At 43.5% G+C, this 17,265-nt stretch overlaps 1 protein-coding gene across 1 annotated transcript in view; it reads left to right on the top strand.

Moving 5' to 3' along the window:
- Positions 1 to 17,265, top strand: part of CNTLN (centlein) — a 309,550-nt gene that overhangs the window by 15,568 nt on the left and 276,717 nt on the right. The window contains exon 3 of the mRNA XM_083184414.1: positions 6,578 to 6,666. Within this exon, the coding sequence (XP_083040540.1) occupies positions 6,578 to 6,666 (89 nt within the window). The remainder of the gene's footprint in view (positions 1 to 6,577; positions 6,667 to 17,265) is intronic.

Consider the following 17,265-nt stretch of genomic DNA (forward strand, 5'->3'; position numbering starts at 1 on the left):
AGAAGTCATTAATTATAGTTTTCGGAGTCGGTGCATTGTTTGCCGACTCCGACTCCAGGTACTCGAGATCTCCTCCGACTTCTCGACTCCGACTCCACAGCTCTGCTGTGATCACATCTCAAAAATACAAAGGCCTCTGCCTTATTTACAGTAAAGGAGTGTGCAGGCTGCCAGAATTAAAGAGAAGGTGCACAAGGAGGCCAAGGACTGCATACCAATTGTAGTTTCCTTGGCCTCTCATTGTCCCCTGTGACTGCATCTTGTAAGGACCAACTTTAAGAAACACTAGTCTATAGTATAGGTCAGTGTTTCCCCACCTCGGTCCTCAAGCAAATTAATAATGCAGGTTTTATTGATATCCATGCTTGAACACCAATCATTACATTTAAAATAACTTTGCTTCTAATGAACTCACTTGCTCAAGAAAAGGGCCCGATAGATTGCGGTGACTTCTCCCCTTGGAAAAGTCGCATGCAGTGTTCCCTTGAGCTTCCCGGGACCTTCCCAGGCGGCAGGAACACATGCTTTATAAATTGCAGCTGAATCACCCAGTCTATGGGGGCCTTAAGTCTCTTAAAACTTAAGTGTACAATAAGGAATGAGGTTGGGAACCACTGGTATAAAACCTTTACTTTTTGCATCAAATATATTATCCTTAACATAAGTTGTTAAATATTCCGTAATAAATATTTCTCTTTCGTCCATCTTGGTGACACAGCTTGACATTGGGATGTAGGAGGGTCCGCTGGAGCCAAGCACCTATGCTGACTTCTTTGAGAGCAGGCTCCTCCCGTCTGCATCCCATGATGCTTCAGTTCGTTTTAGGTGCCCACAGGAGTTGGCTGCTGTCTGCTGCCATTTTGTGAGAGTAGCTAGGTTTTTTTTATTTTATTAATTAACTAGTTAGCACAGGCTTTCCAGTGTGTTACTTCCACTAGAAATTCACACACACTGAGAGCGCAGCAGAGGCTGACAGAAGCGACAGAAGCGTCAGTGATCTGTGTGAAGAGAGATGCAACCTCCGATGCAGAGAGGATGTCCTGGGCCCGGGGGCGTCCTGAATCGGCTCCTTGCATAGAAGGGGATCATGGGGGATGGACCCCCCGCGATGGTGGCCGCCATCTTGAAAGGGCTTATATACTGAACTCCCACTAGGGAGGTGACATCTATTACAGGAGTCCAGCGTTTCTGGACAACTCTGAGTGTTCCCTGCCTGGGGGAGTCACTGGAGGTGAGGCGAGACACTTAGTAGGAGCGGCTGATGGAGGAAGGGGGCCAACAGGTTTCCCTCCTCGCTGAAGCAGAGACTGTGTCTCTTCCTACACTCTGTTTGGCGACATTTTCTCTCCACACTGAGGAGTTGAAGTTTGGATTATGCGGCTGAACTGTGTGAAAGTCTCTCCTGGGCAGCGTCTTCCCTGGTGATCGCGGAGGATCTATTGCAGCAGAACAGTCAGATAAGTACACTGTACTTTATTCTTCACAATGCCTGATATTGTGCACTGGCTTTTTTATGACACAAAAGTGTTATACTGATGCTCATAGGGATGGGATGCCTGCCATATTTATTTTCTGCTGATTATGTAGTGTAAATTAACATTTGTACAGATGGATCAGGGGGATTTGTGCCCCTCATGTGAGTCTGTGCATAGTAGGGCTCAAGCCCAGAGGTCTGAGCAGACTGTACCTATGTAGACAGCTGCCCTGAGGAAGGATATGATTGCCATAGCAACCCAGTAGACAAACAGCCTTGAATAGGCAGAGAGATAACAGAAAAATCTCCTCTGCCTTTTTTCCTCCAAATCCTTCGGTGAACTTCATTCATGGAGTTCCTGCTTATTGCAGGGTATGCAGGACACTACTCGGTGTGTCCATAAAATGACTGCATTCAAGGAGCAGTATGCAAGGCTCCTGAGGTAATTTACTCTAGGCACCCCTTATTTACAGCTCCCCTGCTGAATTTAAATTCTGATAATGAGGTGTGTGTCCCGGGGACACCTTAAGGGAAGTGATCTTTTCTCTGATATTGAGATATTTGATTCTAGCAGCCAAGCAGGCTTTGAATCTCTCAGAGGAGAAAAATAAGTGCCAGCACAGAGTAATGTAGAGACTGCGCAGGGATATACAGTTACCTTTACCCTCACATGAGCATCACTTTGGTAAGCATAAAAGACGTTTGATGTCAGGTTTCTCATGTCCAAAAGCTGGCAATCATATACCAAAGTGCTACAAGAGCACACTCTGGTGGAGGAGCCTTTGGCCCGGTTGTTTATTCAACTGCCTCATCTGTACAAGGGGGTGCTATTTTTAAGGACCTCATAGAAAAAAAAGCTTGGAGGCTGTCGTACGGCTGGGAAAAGGGGTAGTTTTTTAACTTACGCCCTATCAAGACATCTGCTTGGATGTTCTAAAGCCATGATACAGTGGTCTTATGCCTGATGTACTCAACTTCAGCCTCACACAGTAGCTTTTGTGTTGACTGAACTGTTAAAGTGAGCTGCAGAGTACTTTTGTATAGCTGCAAAAGAAATGCCAAGATAGCGTAAGGGCTGCCAGCTGTTTGCTTGATGCTTGTAAAGCTGACAGGGAAGCCAAAATGTCTCTGGAGGTTTTGGCCTTTCAGGGAGCAATTCTGTTTGGAGTGGAACTCTAGTCCACCTTTATACAGGCCACAAAGGGAAAGAGCTCTTGCCTTCCCGCCACGTTTAAGCATTCAATGTTTAGGGGTGCGTCCAATAAGGACACACAGGTAAAGGAAAAATGCCTTCTAATATAGGAAAGGCTCCCAGATCATGTTTTGGGTCCTGGACATTGAACCACCCATCCAATGGGAGGTTAATTCCTCAGCAGTATAGGGTGGAGACTCCCTGTTTTGGAATCAGGGGAGGAGAGGTCACCTCCTGCAGTATCAGAGTTACGGAATCTATCTAAGGGGTACCTTTCCAAATAGATGTCTCAACTCCCCTGCCGTGAGAAGCTCACTTGCGAAAAGCCCTCTAGGGGGCGGCAATGTCGCTTTTCGAGAAGGGATGATGATCCCGGTGCATCAAGGGGGAAGAAAGAAAGGATTTTATTCTGTTCTCTTTCTTTAGTTCCCAGTCCGGACGGTTCCGTCAGACCCATTCTAAGCCTGGAGTCTTTAAACTCACTTCTGTGGATGACTCTTCAGGATAGAATCTCTGAGGTTGGTGCTTGTAATCACAAAGCCTCAAGGGCTTCTAGCGTCAGTGGACGTCAAGGACGCTTATTTACTTGGGCCTGTAGACAGTGGTCATCAATTTTTTTCTGAGTTTCGCAATAGGAGAAACTCATCTGCAGTGTGGGGCCCTACATTTGGGGTTAGCCACAGTTACGAGAGTTCTCACAAAAGTGATGGCTGTCATGACAGCAGCTCACAGGCAAAAGAAATTGTGATTATTCTTTTATGGGACGACCTCTGGGTCAAGGCCAAATCTGCAGAAATAGTTGCAGGATCATATGACAATGGTGGCACAGTTTTTCAGAGATAAGGGGTGGATGTTGATTCTTCATCTCTCTCCCCTCCTGGCTGCTGGGTGCAGATTCTCATTTAACATTCTCTCAGAAATTTCTGTTGTTTGGTGTGATCTTGGACACACACATTCATTGTGTGTTCCTTACGGTGTCCAAGACAATAAAAACTTCACCGTTGGTGCGGTCGATTCTCCATTCGCCGAATCTAAAAATTTGGCAGGGTTTAAAACTGTTAGGAGGTAGCGTCCTTGGAAACTTGCCTGTAGGTGAGTTTTTCGCTCAAGCCCTTTACGTGGAACATTCTGACCTGTTGGTCAGGGAACCCGAAAACCGTGAAACAGGGAACTCTGTTGCTGTTTTAGGAGACAAGGAGCTCATTGATCTGAGGGACGGATCTGGAGTCTCAGAAAATGGGGCGGATTTTCTGCTCATGACCAATGCCAGTCTCAGGACATGGGAAGGTGATGATTCTGCACCTCAGTCTTCAGGGTCTTTGGACCAGAGAAAATAATCCAGATCTATCAAATACATTCAGACAAAGACATGGCTTTGGCTTATTTAAGTCATGAAGGCGGTACTCGCGGCAGGGTGACTATGTGGATAGTCTTGCAAATTTTTCAGGGAGAAGATCTGAACATGCCAGATTTATCAGGGGTGTTCCTTCCGTGGATCCAGAATGTGGAAGCGGATGTTGTCAACAGGGCAGTTCTGCTGTGAGGAGAGTGAATGTTACACAGAAAGATTTCAGTAACTAGTGTCTCTTTGGGGGTCTCCCAGACTGGATTGCATACTAACAAAATTGTGAGGTCTCCAGGTTCTACTCTCGGATCACGAATCCGACTGAGGAGACAGTGGTTGCCATGATATTTCCAGGGTGTTTCACTCTGGCCTAGGCATTTCCCCCATTTTTTCTATTATTACTCAGATTCTTAAGTGAAGTGAGGACACAGGCGGAGCAAGTCATACTGTTTTGCTCCTGACTGGCCTTAGAGGTCGGGGTATTTTATACTGAGTTTGAAGATGACCTAAGGGTGTCGTCTTCTTCTTCCCCCAGACTTATTCAGTCAAGGATTTTTTCTACTCCTGGTCCTAGCTCGTCAAAAATTTTGACAACCTGGCTCTTAAGACATCTCCTATTAAGGAAGAAGGGTTTCTCAGTTGCGGTTATTCAACTCAGGTGGTGTGTCCGTCAAAAAGTACACCTTTCCAGGTTCTAGGTCGCTTGACCTTTGGAGTTTTTCTCCAGTATGGGTTGCAGCAGAGTTTAGTCTGCAGTCCTTAGAGGTACAGCTACCTGCATTATCCAAATGCTTTCAGAATGGAGTGGCTCCTGTCCAGAAGTACAGACCTTTTTACAGGGAGTTATAAGAACTCCAGACCCTATATAGGCAGCCGGGGGCACCTTGGGACATGTTCTGGTATGGTCGGTTTTTCTAAAACCACAGTGGGAGCCTTTAAGTTCGGCTGTTCGTAATATTTTTTAGAGGAAAATTACCTTTTTTGTTAGCCAGGGCTTCGCCTAGGCGAGTTTCAGAATTAGGGGCCTTGCGTTGCAAGTCTTAATTTCTGTTTTTTCATACATAAGGTCGGTGTTTAACTTTGCTTACACTACGGTGGGCAGACCATTTTCCATAAGTTTAAGGTGTATTCCACTTGGGTAGTGGCCTTTTTCTTGGGCTGTGCGTCATGGGACCAAAATGGGGCAGTTATGCAGGGCTGCTCCCTTGTCATATGGTTTTTTTCTTGCCTTTACCAAAAAGCCTATAGGTTCATGAGTTCGCGTCGGAGGACGCTTAATGGGCAAGGCAGTGATGAGAACTGTAAGCCTGAGCGTACCCTCCCAATGTCAAACTGTGTCACCAGGATGGACGAAAGAGAAAAGGGGATTTTTGTAAGAACTTACCGTTCGAATCCCTTTCTCTGAGTCCATCCTGGTGACACAGCGATCCCTCCCTTACGTTTAGTAAGTATACCGTTCATGCGTTGTCATGTTATTGGTTATGTGCATTGTGCATAATAAAATGTTCAGGCGTTGTACTGAGTTATGTATCCTAGTGTGCTTTAAAAGTTGAACTAAAGCATCATGGGATGCAGAAGGGAGGAGCCTGCTCTCAAAGAAGTCAGCATAGGTGCCTTGGCTCCTGCGGACCCTCCTACATCAAAATGTCAAGCTGTGTCACCAGGATGGACTCCGAGAAAGGGATTTGAACGGTAAGTTCTTACAAAAATCCCCTTATATACATAAAATGAGGGATACTAGTTAGATCTGAGCTTTGTAAACACTGATTCTCCCATCTCGTGTTAAGATGCATGTCTCTTATGGGTACGGATCATTAGGTGATATGCATTAAGGTCGACATGGGTTAGGTCAACAGGGTCATTAGGTTGACACAGGCATTAGGTCGACATGGGGTTTAAAAAAAAAAAAAAATTGTCCCGAATTTCGACACAATCGACAACTGAAACGTACCACTTCGTCCCCATGCATGGCTCGCTGCACTTGCCATGCTTTGGGCACGATGCCTCACTTCGCTCGGCACACTATTTTATTCTCCCACCATGCCCCAGTGGATGGTAGGGCATGAAATACCACCTGTCGGTTTAAAAAAAGTGTGAAAAACCCCATTTGACTGTCGACCTTCCCCGTGTCGACCTAATGCATGTGTCGACCTAATGACCCTGATGACCTTCCTGCATATCTACTTTCATGCATGTCGACCTAATGACTCGACCCAATGCTTGTAGACCTTATGACCGTGTCCCTCTCTAATATGCATGCTGGCAGCTTTTCTCTGGCCTGGTGCTCCGTTAGAGCACTCTGCGCCCCACATACACAGCAGACTTGGAAGAGAAGCTGCTGTCACTGGGCATGTGTAGTAGCTCCATTCTGTTCTTTACTGCATGTTGTGGCCGCAATTGTAGCAGAATTGTTTTAAATACTACTGCTCTTGTTATGATTCAATCTAGAAAAGGAGAAAGGAGCTTCCTGTAAACTGGAAATCTCACTGTTTTTGTTTTGGCTATGAAATCCTATTTTTCTCTGTTTCACTTCAAACTTTAATTTTCATTTTTTTATTATTTCCAGGCCGACAAAGAATTTGTATGGTCCTTATGGAAGCGTCTTCAAGTATCCAATCCAGATCTAACACAAGCTGTTGGCTTGGTTGTAGACAGGTATGAACATATAATTCACAGGATATATCTTTTTTGGTGTCAGAATTATAAATGCACCACTGGTCCTTTCCTAGATGTGTTATGTATTGTACAAGTTAATATATATATATATATATATATATATATATATATATATATCCTAGTCCTCTGCTCATACTTAATCTGACACCTCTCTGTCATGAGTGGCTCCTTTAACTCCACCCAACAACACATGTAGTGAGTTTAACCAACTATAATCCAGGTCTGTATTGTGACCCATACTTGATAATTTTGTGAAAGAGGATCTTATACATTGGTGGCGACTTATTCAAATTCTGGTCAGCCCTAAACACAGAAGTCAGTCTAAGGACCCTATGGATCACTAACTTGAGAAAAATAAAGGTTTCTACTGTCCGTATTGCCCCTGATGAAGTCACGTGTGTGACAAAACGCATGGGGCCACTTGTGTTTCTGACATCTGACAACTGTGAACAAAAGAATCATTGTGCTGATCCAAATGGACATTTTGAAGTGTTATTAAATTTACGTTTTTATCAAAAATTGCTGTCTTATTGGGGAGCACCCTCTGAACACCCATTGTTGCATATATATATATATATATATATATGTTCAAAAAAGAGTAAAGGAGGAGCGCTCCATAGTGTGAAACAGTAACAATTTATTGAGCAAATTAGCAAGATACCGAGACATATGACAAGACTCGTACCAAGGGTAAAACGGCAGTGGGCTGGTTACCACGTGATATATATCAAATAGCCTGGCAAACTCCTACCGCCGTCCGGGGCTCTGAGGTGGACACACGATCTCCCGCTGCAGACGCAGCGTGTCGGACCCACAAGCAGGAACAGACGCAGGATGGAGAGGCACAGGTGAGCAGCGGCAACAACGTCACCAAGGCACGCCCTAACGCGTTTCGTCAGGAGACTTCTGACGAAGTCTCCTGACGAAACGCGTTAGGGCGTGCCTTGGTGACGTTGTTGCCGCTGCTCACCTGTGCCTCTCCATCCTGCGTCTGTTCCTGCTTGTGGGTCCGACACGCTGCGTCTGCAGCGGGAGATCGTGTGTCCACCTCAGAGCCCCGGACGGCGGTAGGAGTTTGCCAGGCTATTTGATATATATCACGTGGTAACCAGCCCACTGCCGTTTTACCCTTGGTACGAGTCTTGTCATATGTCTCGGTATCTTGCTAATTTGCTCAATAAATTGTTACTGTTTCACACTATGGAGCGCTCCTCCTTTACTCTTTTTTGAACAGATCTCCATTATCCCCTATGAGTCCGGGATTTCACTAAAGAAGGAGCTGCAGTCCCGAAAAATTTGGACTTTGGTGTACTTGTCCCTATAAAGCGCTGTCTTACTGGACTTTTCTACTGGTTTATACAAGTAATCCATTCAGCGCTAATTTGATTCACAGACTTGTTGTTTATATATATATATATATATATATATGTATGTGTATATATTTTTTGGTACTTATGTATTATCTGGACTCCCATGTTAAATGCACCCCATTTTTTCATACCCCTACTATCCAACTACTCATGGAGTTGATTTTATATAGTGTGGCGAGCGCAGCGAGCCACCGTGCCCGAAGCGTGGCGAGCGGACACGGTCTCATAAGAAAACCGGGAGTCCAGATATTACATAAGTACCTATTTTTTTTTTAAACACAATTTATTGGGTGAATCACATAAAAAGACAGGCATAACCAAGTACAATGACAGTAACAGGTCAGCAAATAATTCATTTATAACACTGGTGGTCCAAAAATTTATAAAAAGACATGAGAGAGGAGCCTCTCTATATAAAATATAGTACAGAAAACGCAATCATCACATAGTATGTTGATTAAGGTTGTTATTGTCATTGTTGTAATCAATTGAAGAACTATTTTTAAATATGTTGCTAATATATTACTTTGCAGAGACGCTGGTGTGCGTGGCAGTATTTTACATGCCCCAGACATTATTATTGTTGTCCTCCCCCATGCCTTACCCCTCCTCTGCTTCCGTAGCAGGGACCCTTCTCCCACTCCTGGCTTCTGCTGCCGCTGCTATGAATGCGGACCATAATAAAATGTCCTCCCCCATACAGCAGACAGGTCTCTGAAACTGTCTGCTGTATGGGGGCGGACACTTTGTGATGGTCCGTTTTCATAACAGCGGCAGCAGAAGCAAGGAGGGGAGCCGGGTCCCTGCTACGGAAGCAGAGGAGGCTGAAGGCATGTGCAGCACGGGGATGGGCAGCACGGGGAGGGGGGGGGGGGGGGGTTGGCTACCTTTACTAGTTACGCCACTGTACCTGGGCAAGGTAGGGAAGTGATCTGACTGGGCAGAACGGCCAGGTCGTCAGTGGGTCCCTGCGGTGCATGTGATATCAGCGTCGCATACACCGCAGGGACCCGCTGCCGACTTGACCCTGCTGCCCAGCCGGATCACTTCCCTGCCTTGCCCAGGTAGGAGGGGGGGGGAGGTACCAGGTGGAGCGCCCGGAGCAGGTGCACGGCACAGGGCATCTGGTCAGGTTACCACTTGTGTGCGGGCGTTACATTGCTGACTGATGGCTGGTATTCGCTCCATAAGATGCACACACTTTCCCCCAACTTTTTTGGGGAGAAAATGTGCGTCTTATGGTCCGAAAAATACAGTATATCTCTTCGCTTATCTCAAAGTATATCCCCAACAGACCTCTCCACTCTGCAAAAGATCTACTTCTCTCATCCACACTCATTACTCGCTCCCACTTACACTTGCAGGATTTTTGTTGAGCAGCACCCACTCTATGGAAGCTAATATTGTGTACACCTGTACACCTGAAGGTTGGGACTCCTTCAACTTAGAGTAGCACCCCACCCACCTGATTTGAATATTATTTTACCAGCTTGGTCCCTGGTAGACTGCAAACTGGAGGTACAATATAGGTAAGACCTAAAATTGACATTTATTGCTAGTCTTGGGGATGGATTTGGGGCGCGGCTCCCCTTGGGTTGGTGTGACTGAGTTGCTTTCGGGGTGGCACACCCTAACATTTATTTAGCACTATTTATTTCCCACTAATATATTATACTTTCTAGCACTTCACTTTTTAACCTCTAGCTTCTGCTACTTTCTTATTAATACACCTTTAGCTTAGTTTTTCACTTGTGTGCTGCCCTGGGGTGACTGGCCTATGCCAACCTTTTCGGGGTTCCGCGCCCCAGATTCAAACTTAGTATTAGGGACCCACCGGAAATGAGGCCACCGTGAAGCTGGTTGGTGGGCAAATATTTCTTGACCAATTAATATACCAAGAGCCTCTATTATTGATTAATAATATGGAGTGTGCATCTGCACCATGTATTTTTCTTTGCACTCTATGGGATGCCCTTTCACGCACATTAAGACTCTCCTCTAGCCATCTGAGTAACTCAGATTTATAGAACAATGCCCAGCACAACTCCCTATGCTCCCAAATGGCTACATCCTGTCTTTCTGGTTCATGATTCATGACTCCTTCTGCGCATCCTTCTTCCCACAAACACCATGCCCTTAGTATAGTTTTTTGGTTTTCTCAAGCATTCTTTGTTGCCAATGAAATACATGCATGTTTATGGTCCATGGAAAACATACAGAATCATAGATTTAGTTTACTCCATTTATTTAGCATTACTAGGTATAAAGTACACTACTAATATTTGGCTATCAGGCAACATGTAAGTCCTTGTGCATTGTGAAATCACATACCGGTGCATTGTTTCTCTGAAAAGTTATATTGAATATTCAGAAATAAATAGCAAAATGAGGAACGTCTTTGCTGTGCAAATGAGCAAAAGCTTTGGGGACTTCTAAAAACCTCCAGATAATTCTGCCAAGCCATTGTAACAATCTGTAATGTTCTTTCCAACTACTTGAAAAACTATTGATCTTTGTAATATGCAAACAGGGTCGCTTGTTTTCTTTGTTGCTGTGTGATTGTATAATAAAAAGAGGTAAGAGGGAGGAGCTTACTTAAATCCACCTGGACTGATCTTCTGTGAAGGAGGATTTCTTAAAAATAAGGTTCTCAGCCCTATTCTTTTCTTATCCTAATTTGAGAATGATGTGACAGTGTGGTGTTTGCATTAATTTACAACAATTTACATATTCCTACTTGGAAGAGAAAAGTGTGCTTGTTTGTTTTGGTGTGTGCCTTCTCTCTGGGAATGGGCATGCTGTGCGTTACATTTACAATTATAGAAGCCAGACCTGAATACAACAGAGAGTATGCAATGACATTTGCAGATTCTCAGATATGCTGGAATTGTAGCTCCACAAAAAGAATTCAAGTACCTATATAAATCAGTCTATGACGGACTTCCTTCTTTTTGTCCTTTCTCCTTCCTTCTATAATAATGATCAGACATGAATAGCTGATGATCTGAAAGACAGCGTGATAATTCACATGCACAGACCCCACCATCATAGTAGGGACCAAATTCGGATTTGTGCAAACAAAGCTTTTATCTTTCCCCATTATAAAGATAACACTTGCCACAGTAGCCATATCTCTGCTATTGGGGGGACCAATTGGGGGGTCCAATCGTCTCAGAACCAGATTCTTATGGAAAGAGAGACAATAAGCTACCAGAGGATACTGACCTCAAGTTTCTCTGACCCCCTGCAAGGCTAATGGCAAGCGTTGGAACCCATGGTGGGTCTGCATTAATGGGACCATTATAGTCTATGGGAAAATGGGTCCATTTTGCACCTCAATGTCTCTAGTTCTGGGTGTCCCAAAGACTAAAGACCAGTACCATATAAAAGAGGAGACTCTTAAGGTAGACCAACCATTAGGTTATGTGACACCGCCAAGGGAAATGGCAAGTAACCATGTGTCAGGTCCCTTCCAATTGTCCGTCCAGCTTGCACGGGGTGCAGTCTTCTTGCTTCCTCTGCCGCCCGGGTGCCACTGCGTGGAGGTGTCGGTGAGCAATAGTGCGCTCAGGTGGCTCAGCTACTGCCAGGTGGTCAGCTCCCCTTTAAACAGCAGGTGCACACAAACGCTGGGTAGGGGACCAAAGCGGCAGGTTGATATTTGCAGCCCCTGTGTGTTTTAACTAGAGTAACGAAACACACGAGCAGCATTGACTTTAGGCATGTAAAACCTATGCCGTCGCTCTATAGATGAAGGCTTTCACAAAGACCGGGTTCACGCTCGGTAGCCATTTTGTTGACCAGCACGGTGCTCGAGTCTGGCCTTACACGTACAGTATGTCACGCTTATCTCCATAGGCCCTATGTGTTTTAAACACCGTAATGAAATGCATGTACAGCAGTGCCCATATACAGTACGGTACATGCATAACCTATGCAATAGCATTTTTGGAGAAATGTCTATTTAACATACCCCAGGTGTATGCTTGCTTGACTATTAGTCATTGTGATGTACAGTTCATATATGCTCCTGTCCTATACCTTTAGTGACTTTTTTTTTTATCCTGCTCTACAGACTTCTCCATATTGATTTAAGTGATCACAGGGAGGGGCTGGGTTTTTCACATCAACAGGCTTTCCTTTTATTGTGGCATAATGAAACAAGGCTAAAAAGACATTATCATCATAGAATTAACTCTTTATGTCTCATTGCACGTTTTTCCAGTGATGAAGCTGGTAAAGTAAAGGCATAAGCCCCTAAGTAACCCCAAAACCATATGGTTTGAAAATTTTCCATTTTAGTACACTAGAACTCCAAAGCTTTACAACTCGTTCAGTTTAGAGTGCAATAAAGCTTAAACAGCACTGCAAACAAAAAGCCTGATAGTCAGCGACGTCACTTACCTATGTGACACCAGGTACAATGGAGAAAGGGCCACATGTAAAAAGTGGTGTGCTTATTTGGTTTACTGCCCAGATCCCTGTGTCCATCACTCCTGTGGTCTAAGAGATGTCCTCAGAGACTGTTGTGTCTGCAGTGTATCACCTGGTCCTGTAGCTGAGTTGGAGCCAGCATTTTGGTATCACTCGTGTTTACCTGCACCCCATAGTGACTACTGTATCAAGGGAGGCTAAAGTTTTATTTGCATAAATGAAATAAATTGCATTTACAGTCAATGTATGGTAACTGACATATGATCTGTGGTCACCGTGCGACTCGTTTTGTCTACAAACTTCTCAAAGGAAGGCAACATCTGTTATAAGATAATTGTCAGAAATACAAATATTTTTGTTTAAATCATACAGTTTTAATTCCACATTAACTTTAAATGTGATATTACCATTATGTGCTTAATTTAGAGGTAGTTTTTAAGCAGTGTACACACTATGCGATTTTCGTTGCTGATCTACAGGATAACGATATTGGTATCATTGTACAGGTTGAGTATCCCGTATCCAAAATGCTTCGGACCAGGAGAATTTTGGATAACGGATTATTCCGTATTTCGGAATATTTTAATATTTCAAGGATGTATTTTGAAGTATCTTGCATTTATGCTGTATAAACACATCAAGCACATGAAATGCACACACATATATTTTATTTGTTCAAAAAACAAGGTTTCAAAACATGAAACAAAATGTGTGTACTTTCTCAGATATTGAATTTGAATGCCAAGCAATAATTTTCTTGTACATATATAGTGCCAGTTACATATCATGCCCTCAGTAGTGCTGTTACAGATGTCCCCAGTGAGTTTTTTTTTTTACTTTCTGGAATGTATGGTTTTCGGAATAACTCTGATAACTGATATTTGGATACGGGATACTCAACCTGTATAGCGTGTACCCATTATAATGTTAATATTGTGCACTTCCACAGAGCATTACCGTTAACCCCTATCATTTGAACATGCATTCAAATCTGCTGATATTGGCCCTTCTTCAGATCTGATCACAGTACAAATTTGTTCTCAAAATGGCCAAAACCATGTGCACTGCAGGTGGGGCAGATGTAATACTTATAGAGAGAGTTAGATTTGTGTGAGTTATTTTGTTTATGTGCAAGGTAAATATTGGCTGCATTATTTTTACACTGCAATTTAGATTTCAGTTTGAACACACCCTACCCAAATATAGCTCTCTCTGCACAAGTTACATCTGCCCCACCTGCAGTGCACATGGTTTTGCCCATTTTGAGAACAAATTTGTACTGTGATCAGATCTGAATAAGGGCCACTGTCAGTGACTGTTCGGCAAGGGGCCCAGTTATGTCACTAAATGATATCATTCAGTGTTTACCCACGGTTCATTCATTTTGCATATCATATAGTGTGTATGGGGCATTATTGTCATCCAGAGTTAGCAGTCAACAGCTTTTATTGTCAGACTGCAAAATTTATTTTGATACAGTTTGCTTATAAATTGTTTCCTGACCGTTTTTCCCTTTTTATGCTGTGAAACTGGATGCCATTTAAATTTGTGGGCCTCCTATATTGTGACAGGGAAAGTACTTTAAGAAGCATTAAGGCAAACATAATTGTCTATGACAGATTTTTTTAATAAGGTATTTTAGCAGCAATTCATTAAATCACCAGGACATTGGACATTACTTCGATATAACAGAGATTAATAACATACTGTAGGCAGACAGTGGCATAGTCTAATCTAGTTATGTGGCTCATTGGGAACTGTGTGCAAGTTGGCATTGTGTGGCTTTGGAGATAGAAAGCAAAGTTATGTCACACACACACACACACACAATTACTATGAAGCCCCCTTTAGGCCCGCTATGATTTTGGCTGCTGGATTAAAAGGGGCAATAATATTTATAAATAAAAACCAGATGTGTCTTTGAAACGTGGAGTTTAATTATTTACCCTCTGTTTGTTTCTTCAAGGGTTGACCAGCTGATACTCACAAAGCATCTTCCTTTCCTCTTACAGTACATGAAGCACTTGTAAAGCAGTAGATGTGCCCACTACAGGGGTTAGGGTCGTTTACATTCCCACTCACAATATGGCTGCCTTCCTGTAGAGCCTCCACTTGATACAGCACTTCAATGTTTGTAGTGGTTTGGGAAATAAAATAAGTAAATGTCTGGTCCCAGAAATTCATCCTCTTAGTAGTAGAAGAATACACTAATTTACAGTTTAGTTCACGACTTAATTCTTGGGCACATGTCGATTGTAAGTTTGCGAGCAGGGCCCTCCTACCTCTATGTCGGTTTGTTTCTACCCAGTTTGTTTAATCACTGTTGTTTCCAATTGTAAACCACAATGGAATATGCTGCGCTAGATAATAAACTGTAAACAAAATGTAGTTAAACATACATAAATAAGTATCCCCTTAGTTTATCACAGTGCTTCATAAACATGAGAAATTTCTTCCCCTTAAGCCTCCATTTATTTTTTATAAAAGCATACTATACAGTACAAGGCTTCTCATTAAAGTCTAGGTACTTTGCTATAACTTGTCATCTGGCATCCATTCTACAACACACTTCTCTAGTAATGCCAGAGTTGTCTATGGATAAGTGCTTTCATTATAGAACATTGAAAGATTCTGCTAGATAATTCAATTGCTGTTCCTTGAGAAGTTCTGTAGGTCCCAGTCCTGCCAGACCTACAGTACCATAGGTTTTACTTTCTTTTTTAAAGCATTTCTGAATTTAATTCCCCATTCTTTGAAGATACTCTTGAAGAAGTTTAAATAATATTCTGTGTCATGTTGTCAGTAATATGCATCATTTACTGAGTGTGGATCAGTATGAAATCTCAGAATAAACCTCTTGATGATAGCTCCGTGTTGCTCTGAATGAAGCGATTTCTAAAATGGGCTTACAAAGCAGAAGTTTTTTTTTAAGTAGGCACTGCTCACTGTAATGCCATCCCTCAGATATGAACCACAATTGTTCTTTCTGAGAGGTTTTAGGTCATGACATAAAAGATTGACATTTTAGTTTGATTTCTTTTTTTATATATAACTAATTGTTCTATTTTTATTTTTTTTCCGTGGCCTTCTGTTTTACTTAAGAGTATTCCTTTGTTTAGTTTATACTTCTGTGGTAAACCATCTTAGTTTTGTTTTTAAATGACATGCATTGTGTTGTCCCTAAGCTATTTATGCCCCTTTCAGACCGCACTTTTAAAACGGTAAATTGCCGTTTTTTTACCGTTTTAAAACGGTAATGTGTGCGGTCTGAAAGGTCCAGTCCCACTTAACCGGTTAGAAAATGCAGTTTTTTCTAACCGGTTAAAATGCAGGGTCCTACCCGTTTCTGAACCGGTATTTTAGCCAAAAAATCGGCTCAGAAACGGTATTTAGGACCCAGCCAATGAGCTGGGTCCTAAATTCAGCACAGTGAATACTTAATGAGCGCTCATTAAGTATTCACAGCACTGGAGCCCCCCCCGCGCGTGTCGACACCCCCTGCGCGCGTGTCGACGCCCCCCCGCGCGTGTCGACGCCCCCCCGCGTGTCGACCCCCCCGCGCGTGTCGACGGCCCCCCCGTGTCGACTTACCCCGTGCCGGTATCTCCGTTGTGGTTCCCGGCACTGCAGCTCAGTATGCTCGGAAAGCACTTATGAAAAAAGTGTCTTTCAGAAAATGGCTGCCCCCATACGGAAGACAGTTTTTTTAAACTGGGTTTCCTATGGGGCAGCCATTTTCTGGAAGACACTTTTTTCATAAGTGCTTTCCGAGCATACTGAGCTGCAGTCCACAACGGAGGTACCGGCACGGGGTAAGTCGACACGGGGGGGGGGCGCCGACATGCGGGGGGGGGGTGGGGGGGCGTCGACACGCGCGGGGGGCGTCGACATGCGCGGGGGGGCGTCGACATGCGCTCGGTCGACACGCGAGGGGGGGGGGGGGAGCTGCACGGAGGGGAGTGCTGAAGGCTGCACTGGCTTTAACCCTGTATTTGGAAAGTTTCCAAAAACGGGTCTGCCAGTGTCAAAAAATCGGCACTTAAACGGTAATATACCGTTTAAGTGCTGCGGTCTGAAAGGGGTTTTATCTGGCAGACCCGTTTTTGGAAACGTTTCCAAATACAGGGTCAAAGCCAGTTATGCGGTCTGAAAGCAGCATTATTGATGCAGTTATGGGAACATAATATGTTACCTGTGAAGCAGCAGAACTGAGCCTTCTTTTAAACTCAAATAGCGGTTTGATTCCCTGTCCAAAGATGAGTCCTTTGCTGAGGTAACAATAGATTTTGATTCTCTTAAATGTGTTTAATGCAATGCTGACACATTTTTTCCATGAAGAAAAGTTTTCAGTTAAAATTATTGGCCTTGTGTTGTAGATGTAACTCTATTTTTCTATACTGTAAAGACTCTGTAGCAGAGTTATGTTGCAAAATGATAACTAAAAAAGACACCGTTGCCTGAATTTTAAGTGCTACAACGGCAATTGTCTATATCCGAAGAAATGTTAATATCTCATTTCATTAAACATTCCCCTAGCATCAAACACAAGTCAACATTCCATGGAGAACTGAAGCATTATGCAGCCCGCATGTGTGCATATCTGCATATCGGAGCACAAAATATTGACATGATAATTGCAGTCAAGCCTGAGTGAACAGTGGCCACTGGGATTTCAGCTGGTGTTGTACCAACTGGATGGCTGCTCAGGACACAGTTTGAAATTCAAGGTGCAAGTTAGCACTTTATTCAGCACAGGAAGGCATCATTTAAAACT

The sequence above is a fragment of the Crinia signifera genome, chromosome 1 (assembly GCF_055691185.1).
Source record: "Crinia signifera chromosome 1, ASM5569118v1, whole genome shotgun sequence".
In the NCBI taxonomy this organism is placed as follows: domain Eukaryota; kingdom Metazoa; phylum Chordata; class Amphibia; order Anura; family Myobatrachidae; genus Crinia; species Crinia signifera.